Below are 12,381 nucleotides of genomic sequence, written 5' to 3' on the forward strand. Positions count from 1 at the left end.
CCAGGAACTGTTTGTGCTGTGGCCAACGCCACCTGCTACATCTGGATTACCACTTCCGCGGAAGTTGAAACTCAGTTAACATAAGATCACTGAGCAAGCCACTTGGCTTGAAAGGGCGACTCCTTCAGTGGGGTCTTTCTTTGACTTATTTGGTTTCGATTGGTTTGGGTTTTGGGGACTATGGCTCCAAAGTGCATTTCAAACACTGGTGGTTATCTTGCTTATTATAATCATAATGGTCTCCCCAGTGCGTTGCATTCTCTTAAAAGCTTTAAATGCATGTTTGCAGCTGCTAACCAACAAGCAGATGATTTCCCTAAGACTGGAAAATCAGTAAAGAAGCAAAGAGAATGACCAAATCAAGAATTGTGAACTTGGAGCTGGGATCTGTGAATATTACATGGATTAAGCAAGAACATCATGACCTATGAATACCACACAAAGCATCAACAAAAACTGCAAGCAATAGTTGAGAGTGGTGCTAACGCCTTATATTTTGATCACGTCTCTCAGACAAGCTGAGAGTGTGATCAAAAGCGGGACACTGTTAAAAAAAAACAACAGGCCCAAAATGGAGTCACTCATGCTAAGTCCATGTCACCAAAGTAGGACTCGATACCTAACCTAATTGTAGTTTCAACCTACCCCAGGACTGTAATCTTAACTGGTCCTTCTGGAATTTCCTGGTCAGCACCAGTGAGGTAATCTGTCTAATAGAATCTTTGTCCCACAAAGGAAGGTGACCTTGCCACCTTGCTTGAAATAATCCTTTTTAAATTTATGTCTTCTTTGTCCCACTCCCCCTCTGCCTTTAAAAACCTTTTCCTTTCTGTACTCCTTGGAGCTCCTTTCTATTTGCTAGATGGGTTGCTGCCCGACTCATGAATCACTGAATAAAGCCAATTTGATCTTCAAATTTATTCACTTGAATTTTGCTTTGTAACAGGAAAAATATTTGTTATTAACACATGCTCTTTCATCTTAACCATAATTAAATCTTAAACGTACTAATATGTTTTCAGTAATGTAGAATATGGCTTGGCACAACATCATTATATACTGTTGATGTAATAAGTACCATTGTATGTTGTTTATGCAAATAAAACAGATTATTTTTTATTAAGGGCTGGGCTTGTACCTTAAGCAACAAGAAGAGTAACTTAATAAAGTGACAGAGTTGCACAACCCTCACCACAATCTTTGTGCCCATCTGCCCTTATTCCCACCCCAGCTCCTGGCAACCACAAATCTACTTTCCACCTCTGTGGGTTTGCCTTTTCGGAACATTTTATATTAGTTAGTCATAAATATGTAGAGACTTTCACATCTTTCACTGAGCATAATGTTTTTGACGTTTGTTCATGTTGTAGCATGCGTAAGTGCTTCTTTCCTTTTATTGCTGAATCATATTCCAATATATGGGTATATCATTCACCAGTTAATAAATATTTGGGTTGTTTCCACTTCTTGGCTATTATGAATAATGTTGCTATGAACATTTGTCTACAAGTCTTTGTATGGACATATATTTTCATTCCTTTTGGTGGGTAGATACCTAGGAGTGGAACTGCTGGGTTGTAGAGTAAACCTTTGTAAAACAGATCACTTTACAGAATGCACACTACTATACAAAATTCTTCTGATAAATTTTTACTAGATCATATTTTCCATAGAAATAAAATTTATCATTTAATTTCTGTAGAAACAAAACAGAAATACATAAAAGTTTTAAAAAGCTTTCTTAGAATGTAGGAAAGACCTTCACACACTTACCTCTACAGACCCTACGTGTGTAGCAACCATCTCTAAAAGACGCTGCAAGTTATTTCCCACTTTTCGTCTTTCTTCAGTTGTGGTCTGCACAACTAGTTGGCATCTGTAGGATAAAAACTCTTGTTTGAATTGTCTAGGACAAAACCTAATATATCAGTTCTAGCTAGCTCACTTCTTTTTATATTCAATAAAACCAGGCTGTGACTGGTATAGGTGCTGCTTGCCCTGTGTATCATTCACAAAGGTCCAGTTCACAATCATTAAAACAGAAATAAAAACATTTTCAAAGATCTCATGCAGGCAACAGCACAAAACAGCACCAAAACCTCATGCTTTAATATACAAAGCTTGGGAGCAAATTGTTTACCTCAGTCTCTAAAAGGATTGTAAACTTAATCAGGGACAAGACCTTAAATACATATGAATGAGGAAATAGGAGTCTTAGGCATTCAAATTTAAATTAAAAACAAAGACTATATGCCAAAGATACCTTCAACAGAGTTTTCTGTCCCTAGGCTACAAATAAGGTAACAAAGAGGTGTGATTTTAAGGATTATACTTCCAACCTCAAAGAAAGATTATTTTGTAGTTTTTTTGAGGGCCCCTTAACACTTAAAAAAAAAGTGTATTTTAATATAAATTAATATAGAGCCTATGGGTTAACTATTCAGTCCTCTTCTGACTGAAAAGATAATAGGGGGGCAATAGCTATAACGGTAGCAGAATGTATTTATCTAGGGAAAGTATCTCAAGGGTCTCAAGCTGTTCTGCTTAAGTTCTACTCATCACTCCCTCTCCCCCAAATAGCTCTATAATATAAATTAAAGCAAATAAACTTAGGTCTAGTTTTATATAAATGTTAAGTAATTAAACTGAAAATAAACATTACAAATCTTGGCGAGATGAACTTACTCCCGCTGAATAGCATCTAACTCATTCATAGCTTCACTGAGGCCCTCGTTAACTGCACTCTCCAGCAGGTGCTTGTGTTTCTCCAAGGACTCCAGCTCATTGGCACATTTTTTGTCCTCTTCCTCAGCTTCCTATCAGGATAAAGTCATGGTTAAGTTTTTTCAGTATTCACATTCTATACACTCTGGGAGGATTTAAAAAAATTTATGCAAAGCATTTAAAAAAATCAGGTTGCACCATCATTTGTATTCGCAGGATGCTTACTGCTTTACATGTAAGAGACTTTTAAAATGGTCTTTTGGAAATTTTATACTATAAACATAAATGTGACCTTTTCAATAGGCCTATACAGAATTCATTTAGCAGTAATTTCAAGTCTGTACTACAGGAAATATACTGAGTCACAAATGCAAGTATAAAATATTAATGGAATACTGAACATGTTCTATGGTAAAATAGCTGAATTCCAGAAAAAAGTCCTTTAGAAAAACAAAATAAAATAACTCCTTAAAATAAACTTTGGATGAGAAGATTAAACTAAAGACAAGTTATAGGATATAGCTTAAAAATTTCAGTTTGATGTCAGAATAGATGCCTAGTCCGTCAACCATGACATGGCTTTGGATAATGTAAACAAACTGGCAAAGTTCTTACCTTAACTTTTTGTTGGTGAAGATCATCCAGCTTTTGAACTTCTTCTTTCAGAGTTCGTACACTTCTCCTGCTTTCGGTGATCATTGTATTTAACTTGAGGAATAAAACTTTGGTTGAGAAATCATAACTACACATCAAAAAAATTTTAATAAGTTATAAAACTTTTATGTTATCAATCAACTAACTGATCCACGTTATTTCTTCTAGTTCTCATGGACTCTTACCTTTTATTTGTCCTATAAATTTATTATTTCCCAAAGAGAAGTTAATTTCAAGAAGACATGTTTTTTAATACATAATATTTAAATGCAGAGTGGTATAGTAGGGCATTAGTTAGGAATAAAAATTCTGGCCTAATTCTCACTAAAATAAAGATACCAATATCTGTTTTTCCACTAGTAGCTGTGGGAGTACTTTTTAAGATCTCATATATATTATACAAGTATTACATATAATTAATATTCTTATATTAACTTAATAAATATAAATTGTTCTGCTCTCTAGTTTTGAAGTCTCACTTTATTTAGATTTTATCTACTTGAGTTAGTTATCTAGCTTTCACTTGTGTGTTCACTTTCTGGGATGTTAAAGAGAACTATTTATATTGATTTTGTTTGATAATATTTGCTAATTGGTTATAGTCAATGCATTCTTCCAAAGAGTAATAAAGTAACTACATTTAATCTTGTTTAAGCTTGAGCTTTAAGATCTGCTAAAACCAAAACTGGGAAAAAAAAAAGTGCTTCTAAAAAAAAAAGAAAAAAGTGTTTCTGAAGTTCATTTCCTGTTGACAAGTGCTGATACCAGTTGATATTGGTAATTAATAGAGAATGTTTTTCAGCTAGATCAAGATGATATTTCCAACAGGAAACAGAAAATAGTTGACATCTTTCTTTAAAAGGATGATTCTACACATACATAAATTAAAAAATAATATACGTTTTGGGAAAAATTTAGTGAAACTACTGTTATTTGGCAAAAGATAGGATGGTAAAATGACCAAACTTATTAAAGAAACCTGCACATAGTACTTTTTTTTTCCCTTTTCTTTTCTTGCATATAGTACTTCTCATTCAGTCATCCAAAGTCCTTTGTAAGGGACATTCCTTTCTTATTTACAAGAAGAGAAGAGTGGGCTGGAAAGAATGCTGTTTACTCAGGATCACACAATTAGCATATGCCCAGAACTCAAAACTAACTCCAAGGTCTTTTTCTATACCACTTGTCCTTCACATTTTAAAGACCAGAGCTACTGAAGCTATAAACTTTGCTTCCAGTCTAAAGATATGCTACTTCTGAAGTGAACAAACTGTTTCATTATACTCATCTGCAATAAGACCAATCAACACCCAAATAATCAGAACTTCCACTAGGCCCTCCTGGTTGATCAAATGTGTTTACTTTTATCTAAGCAGCTCTACTTTCCATGTCAGCTTTACTAAAGTTACATCAATTAACTGAACATTTTTTTTCCCGACTACAAAAGTACACATTTCCACTGTGGTAAACAGGGGAAGCATTAAAGAAAATAACAATCACCAATAATTCTGCAATCCCTAAGACCTATTAAGATTTGGCTTCCTCCCTCCCTCCCTTCCTTCTTCCCTTCCTCTCCTTCCAAATTTCCTTCCCTCTTTCCCTCCCTCCCTTCTTTCTTAGCTCTCAAGTTGCTTATAAGCAAAGAAGATACCATTAATTAATTAGATGATTTTTTTCTTCTATAATTGAGATGACAGAAGCCACTAGACTGCCTCCAATCAACCAACCAACCAGCATGAGACCATTCCTTCTTCCTTCCAGTCAGTTTCAGGATGCAGGGCACACATTTTCTTCATGAAGAGAAGTAACCCCTCCAGCTCTTCTCTGGATCTCATGCCTTTTTATTTCTTCACAACCAGACTCAAATCCATCAATGCCTTTCGTTCCTAATTTTTTAAACTTCACCCTCTTTCCATGAACTCTCTCCCTCCTCGTTAAAACCAAACAAACCCCTCCCATAAACAAACAAACAAAACAAACAAACTACACACAAAAAACCAAAAATCTTTCCCACACACCACTTTCCAGCTACTGTTCCATCTCCCTTCCTTAGATTCTAACATTTGCAATAGATGTGTAGTAGTCCCTGAAGAATTACCTTTTCGGATTATAGTATCTTCCTCTTTTACCATTCAAACTCCACCAGTAATATGCTTTCTGGCTCTTCTGGTTCATGAAGTTGCTCTTGCAAATGTCATGAGGAACATCTTTATGGCTAAAGCCAGCACGCACCTTTCAGACTTAATCTGAGTAACATTTTAGTTACTGATCACTCCCTACTGAAACCTTCTTCCTTGGTTTCTAAGACCATGGAAACTCCTGGTTTCCTCTTTAAGTCTTGGGAGGTCCTTCTAATTATTTCTTACAGATTTCTCTTTCTCTGCTTGTACTCTGGATGTGGATGTTCTCCTAGTATTCTCACCTTGGCTGTATTCTCATTTGCTCACTTAGGAGTGCTCTCTCTCATTCTCACACCTGGGGAATCTCCTGGCTGTAATTACATGCATGCTAAAAATATCTATCTTTATCTATATTATTTCCAAACCCCACTGCTTACTGGACATTCTCTACTTTGATGTCCCAGAGACCTGAAACAGCATATCCCAGACTGAAATTCTCTGTTCTACAACCTTCTTTGTATTCTTTATCAAGGTTTTAGGACATCACCACTGACAAAGACTCTCTCTTTGACCAAACTACTCAGGATCTTCTGAACTCTCTTCTCAGTTAGGCTGACTTTCGGGCTTTGATGTTTGTCTCTGTATTACCCGATTTTAAGCCAGAATCCTGCTAAGTCACTTGAACCAGAATCTCCCATCCCGAATAACTGACCAGGCTCCTCATCCTCTGCCACGCCCCAGGTGATGGCTGATCACCTTGGCCCGCCTTCAGCAAGAAACCTGTTAGGTTGGTTTAGCCAGAATCCCCCCTTACCCTGATATTTCCTCTCAGTAATTTTCCATCCACTGATCCCCACTCTGCTCCTTGGCTGTAAATTCCCACTTTTCTTTGCTGTATTTGGAATGAGCCTAGATTACTACAAAAACCCACTGTAATAGCCCCCCTTGAATAAAGTCTGCCTTACCACCACCACCAACTGTCATAAATAATTTTTCTTTAATACCATATACCAAAGCTGGACACCTGGACATTCTTAATTCCTCACTCTTCCTTAATCTTCACATCCAGTGGACCACTAAATTACGCTGTTTCTATTTTTTTTTTTTTTGGCTGCGCTGTGCAGCTTGTGGGATTTTTAGTTCCCCGACCAGGGATCGAATCCCGGGCCCTCAGCAGTGAGAGTGAGTAGTCCAAACCACTGGACCACCAGGGAATTCCCTGTTGTTTCAATCTTTAAATCTCTTTTCTCCATCCTCACTGCAATAGCGTTGGTTTGAATCCTTATGGCTCAGGATACTGTTAGATCTCTTAATTGTGTGTCTCTAGTCTCATGTACCCCTAACCTGTTCTTCAAAATGTCAACACTGTGAGCTTACTAAGATACACAGCTTTTATTCCCTTGCTTAAAAACCTTCAATGGTCCCTGCTGCCTATAGAATAAAAATTCAACCAGTAAGCAAGAACAAGTAAGTCTCTTCAGAATTAGGTTTTTGTTTCTCCAGGCTTCTCCTCTATCCTATTGATACTTAAACTCATGGTAATTCTTTTTTTTTTTTCATGGTAATTCTTTAACATGCCATGCTCTTTGGTCTCTGGGCCTTCAGCAGCAGGGATGTGTGTGTATCCTTTCAGGTATCCACTGGCCAACTCCTTCTGGTTATTCATCTCTCAGCTCACCTACCACTTCCTTCAGAAAGAACCTTGTGCTTATCTTTGGTGTATTATAAGAATCCACAGCATGCTGTATTTACACTCCAAAAGTATTATGATGAAAGTGATTGTTTTCATGTCCACCTTTCCACACAAAATAAGAATTCACAAAGGCAGATATTATATCACCAACACTTATTACAGTACAGGCATGTATAGCAGACTCTTAAAAAAGTTTGCTAAACAAATTTCAATTGCTAATATTTAATTTAAACTTTACACTTTATTCATAAGTATGATTGGTTTAATTTTCTTCTTTTGTGATAATCTTCGTTAGGTTGCGGTATGAGGGTTACACTAGCCTTATAAATTCCCTCCGTATTTATAGTGTATCCATTTCTCATTTTCTTTTTTCCTGCTTTTTCTTGAATGGTTTTGGCAATTATTTTAAAGTACTTATCAGATTGATTAGTTTTGTTATTTTAATCTATTAATTTCTGTTTAACCTTTACTATTTCAAATGCTATTTTACCTTATGCCATCTTAACTTGGTTAAACTACTTGTCAAATTAAAAAAATAGTTTTAGTTTTTAGTCTCAAGCATATGATGTCACTGATCACTCCCTTTTTTTCCAGTTTTATTGAGATATAATTGATGTATAACATTGCATAGGTTTAAGATGTACAGCAAGATGATTTGATATATGTATATACTGGGAAATATTTACCACAAAGAGATTAGTTAGGATCACTCCTTTCTTGAAAAGTCTTCCCTACTTTTCCTTTTATAGCATATCTTCTTCTGATTATTCTTCAACTATTCTACTTCTTCTAAGTGCTTTTCCTACAATTTCCTTCTTTGGCCAATCCTTTGCATTTTCTTCTACAATTCTCCCTAAGAAATATCACCCACATCCCTGGCTTCAACAATCACATATATACTAGAGACCCTAAAATCTGTACTTTCAGACCCAATATCTCTTTTATGTTCTGAATCCATTACTTCAACTTTCCTTTTGGTTTCTGTGGCCAATGGACAGCAAGCTCACCTCCCAAGCTGTCCCGGCTACTCCCAGCACTAGGTTTTCCTCCTCTAGGTTGCCCACCCCAGAAAAATGAAGTCACTGTTGATCCTTCTTTCTCTCCTAGCTTTCATTTTTTTAAAAAAACTTTTTGGCCTGGCTGCACGCATATGGGATGTTAGTTCCCTGACCAGGGATCGAACTTGCCGCCCCTTGCAGTGGAAGCGCAGAGTCTTAAACCGCCTGGACCGCCAGGGAAGTCCCCTCTCCTAGCTTTCATTCGGCCACGAAATGCTTGAGTCCTATCTCCTTAACATTTCTTAAACCTGTCCCCTTCTTCATTTTCTACTCTAATACTATGGTTTAACCTCTTAATTTCAGTTCCCCTCTACGAAGTCATTTTTTTTCTATGCCCAAGGAGTTTTGCAAAAAAAAAATGCAACTCTGATTAGCATAATGCATATATTGGTCTTCGTCTCCAAATGGGCTTTATATTTCATATAAACTTCAGTTATATTTATCTTTGGAACATTAATATGAGCCTAGCCTATTGTAGGCATTTCATTAATCGCCTTCCCACCCTGCCCAAATTTTTCCTGCCTATAGCCTTTTAAAAAAGTTTCAAGTCAGGGACTTCCCTGGTGGCGCAGTGTTTAAGAATCCACCTGTTGGGGCTTCCCTGGTGGCGCAGTGGTTAAGAATCCACCTGCCAATGCAAGGCCACGGTTTTGAGCCCCGGTCCAGGAAGATCCCACATGCCACGGCAAGCAAACTAAGCCCATGTGCCACAAGTACTGAGCCCACGTGCCACAACTACCGAAGCCCATGCACCTAGAGCCCGTGCTCCGCAACAAGAGAAGCCACCGCAATGAGAAGCCCGCACACTGCAACTAAGAGTAGCCCCCACTCGCCGCAACTAGAGAAAGCCCGCATGCAACAACGAAGACCCAACACAGCCAAAAATAATTTTAAAAATACATTAAAAAAAAAAAAAAAGAAAAGAGGAAGCCATACAAGGCTAAATTACTTTAAAAAAAGAATCCACCTGCCAATGCAGGGGACACGGGTTCGATCCCTGGATCCCTGGTCTGGGAAGATCCCATATGCCGTGGAGCAACTAAGCCTGTGTGCCACAACTACTGAGCCCGTGCTCTAGAGCCCACGAGTCACAACTACTGAGCCCACGTGCCACAACTACTGAAGCCCATGCACCTAGAGCCCATGTGCCACAACTACTGAGCCCATGCGCCTAGAGCCTGTGCTCCTCAACAAGAGAAGCCACCTCAATGAGAAGGCCTGCGCACTGCAACGAAGAGTAGCCCCTTCTCGCCACACTAGAGAAAGCCCCGCGTGCAGCAACGAAGACCCAATGCAGCCAAAAATAAAAAAATCAATAAAAAATAAAAAGTTTCAAGTCAGTTGAAAATATGTTTCAGTCAAGAGGTTCCTATTGCTTGAAATTCACGCCTTTTTCAGAGTCTTCAGGTTTATTGCCCATTCTAACCAGAGAGAAATTGAACTGAAGCAGGCTAAAGGAAGACTTTACCTCAAATAACCATCACCCCTGGGGAACACCTGTTAAAGCGGTCCGAATTCCTATCTTCTTCCATACTGGATGTTACAAAACGCACTGATTGTAGAAACCCCAAATTATAGTAACAATAGTAACATGAAACTCTTCACTTATCTAACAACATTTTCTTTTTGTGGGAGGTGTGAAAAAATTCTTTCTAATACAAAATTATTTTAAAAGTTATCTGTGAAACGCATAGATTTTATTTCCAGATGAGAGAAAATAAACGTTTCTATTCTCAAAAAAGACAGGATTTCTTTTATATCTTGAAATCTGTTAGCCAGAACACAATAGTTCTCGAAAAGTTGAATTAGCTAGGGGTTTCCTTTAACTGTTTGGTGTTATACAAATAATACCTTTTGTTTGCATTTGAGAAGATTTTTTTAACTTTTCTTAATCAACTATAACAATGTTTATCTAAAGGTTATTGAATATAATAGTATTCTTTCTCAGGTATATTGGTGATATTATGTTGCAAGTATCTCAGAAGCAGGAATTTTCTGAAACTACTTTTGGAAATAGACTTTTATAGGCATTTAAAGTTGAATCTCCCTGAATTCTATGGTCCTGAAAAATATGATAAATGGAAGTCTCTTAATGTATCATAGTAGTTAGCTTCTAAGCGCAAATGATAACATACTTACTTTAAGGTAGCCTCCTCAATTCCCTTTTACTATTAAAAAGGAATATTACTAAATTATCTTAAGTTAAAGGAGGCAATTCTCTGTTAGAAAAAAAAGCGAGCTTTACTCAGTTTCATATCACTTCATCATCAATGATATGTGAAGCTTAGAATGTTTAAGTAACTTAAAAAGTTACTTCAAGTGTTTCTAGGTCAAGGGTATACCTGACTCTCATTTTCCATAATATTTTATTAAAAATTCATTCCTCAGCAATCAGAAAACACAAAATGTTATGTTTATTTATAATGACTCTGTTTCATTACTTACTTGTTCTAAAGTATCCTCTAACCCCATCTTCTTATTTAGAGCTTTATTAATTTCTTCTTCAGTTTGGTTCAAGAGTTCTTTGAGCGGTACCTATAAAATACATAGGAATATGGGTTACATATGACATATGTAATTACAAAATTTCTCTCATGAGGCATCTTTTGGAGAAAAAAAGTGAAGCCATGGTATCTTTAATCTAATACACCATCAGTAAGAAAATAAAACAAAAAAATTTTTAATGCAATTTCTATAACTATAGAATGTAACTTGCTTTTGGTTTTGAATAATTGCAAAATTCTAGATTTGCTTCTCTACTCTGGAAATTCACTGCCATTATTTAAACACTCTATAAGTACACAGTTTAATTCAAGTACACTTGAAAACAACTTATATGTAGGTTTTATTTTTATGCTATGCTCTCTAGATGCATCATTTTTCTTTTAATCCTTTTCAATTATTTAGTCTTACAATTATCTGCTTATATTTCTTCTTTATTTTTACGTATTTATTCTTTTGGCCGCGCCACATGGCATGCGGGATCTTAGTTCCCTGGATTGAACCCGTGCCCCCTGCAGTGGAAGTATGGAGTCTTAACCACTGGACTGCCAGGTAAGTCCCTCTTCTTTATTTTTTTGCTCCTCATTCTAACTCTGTTGTAATAGCAGAAGACTTGAAACATGGCAAATGTCCATCAGCAAGGACTGGTTGAATAAGCCACACAATGTAGGACTGAGGCTACAAAAGGAACGAGGAAGATCTCGACACTGTCAGGGAGAGGGAAATTCCCCCTCTACCCTTCTTGAGTTCTTGTGGCAGGACTTATAACAAAACTGAGAGAAAAGGGACTCTTACCACTTTCCCTTCCACCAGATCCTGCAGTCAGAGACCCTGGAGGCTGACATGGCAAGAAATCTTACTTTCTGCCTGCTTTGGCAGATGTCCCAGGATCTCTCAGTGGCAGCAGTTTTCCAGCTGGTGATTTCTCCAGGCTTGCTTGCCAAAACTGCCTGGGAGAGGGAAACTTCCCCCTCCCCAACGACATACTACTATGAGAGATCTGGGGTGGGTTGATCCATGAATAATGCAAGGTGGGTGTCCAGATATAACTCAGGGACAGCCAGATGGAAGAGATGCATAGGGCAAGGTATGTAGGAAGAGGTGCAGCGCTTCTATGCTCTCTGGGCATGCCACTCTCCCTGCATCTCCACATGTACACCAACAAGCTCTTATCTGCCTGCATTTCTTATATTTATCCTCTATTCTACTGATTTTGTTTGAACACAGTACTTCATTCCTTCCTCTTTTTTTTATTGAGATGAAACTCACATTTTATAATGGTTAAACTGAAATAATTAAGTTAAAATATTAATTTAACATAAAATTAACTCTTTTAAAGTGCACAACTCAGTGGCATTTAGTACATTCACAATGTACTCCCATTCTAGAACAATTTCATCACTCCAAAAGAAAACCCTGTACATTACTATGTTTTCAGTAGGTCTTTTGAAGTCACTGCTGAGTTTTAATTTTGGCTGTTCTTTTTTGAAAGATGCAATTGCCTCTTCAATCTCTTTAAGAACTTTTCTCCAAATACTACTTATAACAGTTGGGACTGCATCTTCTTGATGCTATTTCTATTTTTATTGTCCTATTATTATGTAAAACTATTTCCAGGGAGCAAAAAAAA

At 37.1% G+C, this 12,381-nt stretch overlaps 1 protein-coding gene across 1 annotated transcript in view; it reads right to left on the minus strand.

Annotated features, from left to right (window-relative positions):
• NDC80 (NDC80 kinetochore complex component) overlaps nucleotides 1-12,381 on the minus strand; it is a 63,149-nt gene that overhangs the window by 12,372 nt on the left and 38,396 nt on the right. The window contains exons 13-16 of the mRNA XM_036874187.1: nucleotides 10,695-10,784; nucleotides 3,340-3,432; nucleotides 2,686-2,816; nucleotides 1,774-1,876 (exon numbers count right to left, since the gene is read on the minus strand). Coding sequence (XP_036730082.1) covers nucleotides 1,774-1,876; nucleotides 2,686-2,816; nucleotides 3,340-3,432; nucleotides 10,695-10,784 — 417 coding nt within the window. The remainder of the gene's footprint in view (nucleotides 1-1,773; nucleotides 1,877-2,685; nucleotides 2,817-3,339; nucleotides 3,433-10,694; nucleotides 10,785-12,381) is intronic.

This window comes from Balaenoptera musculus, chromosome 14, assembly GCF_009873245.2.
Source record: "Balaenoptera musculus isolate JJ_BM4_2016_0621 chromosome 14, mBalMus1.pri.v3, whole genome shotgun sequence".
NCBI classification, from domain to species: Eukaryota; Metazoa; Chordata; class Mammalia; order Artiodactyla; family Balaenopteridae; genus Balaenoptera; species Balaenoptera musculus.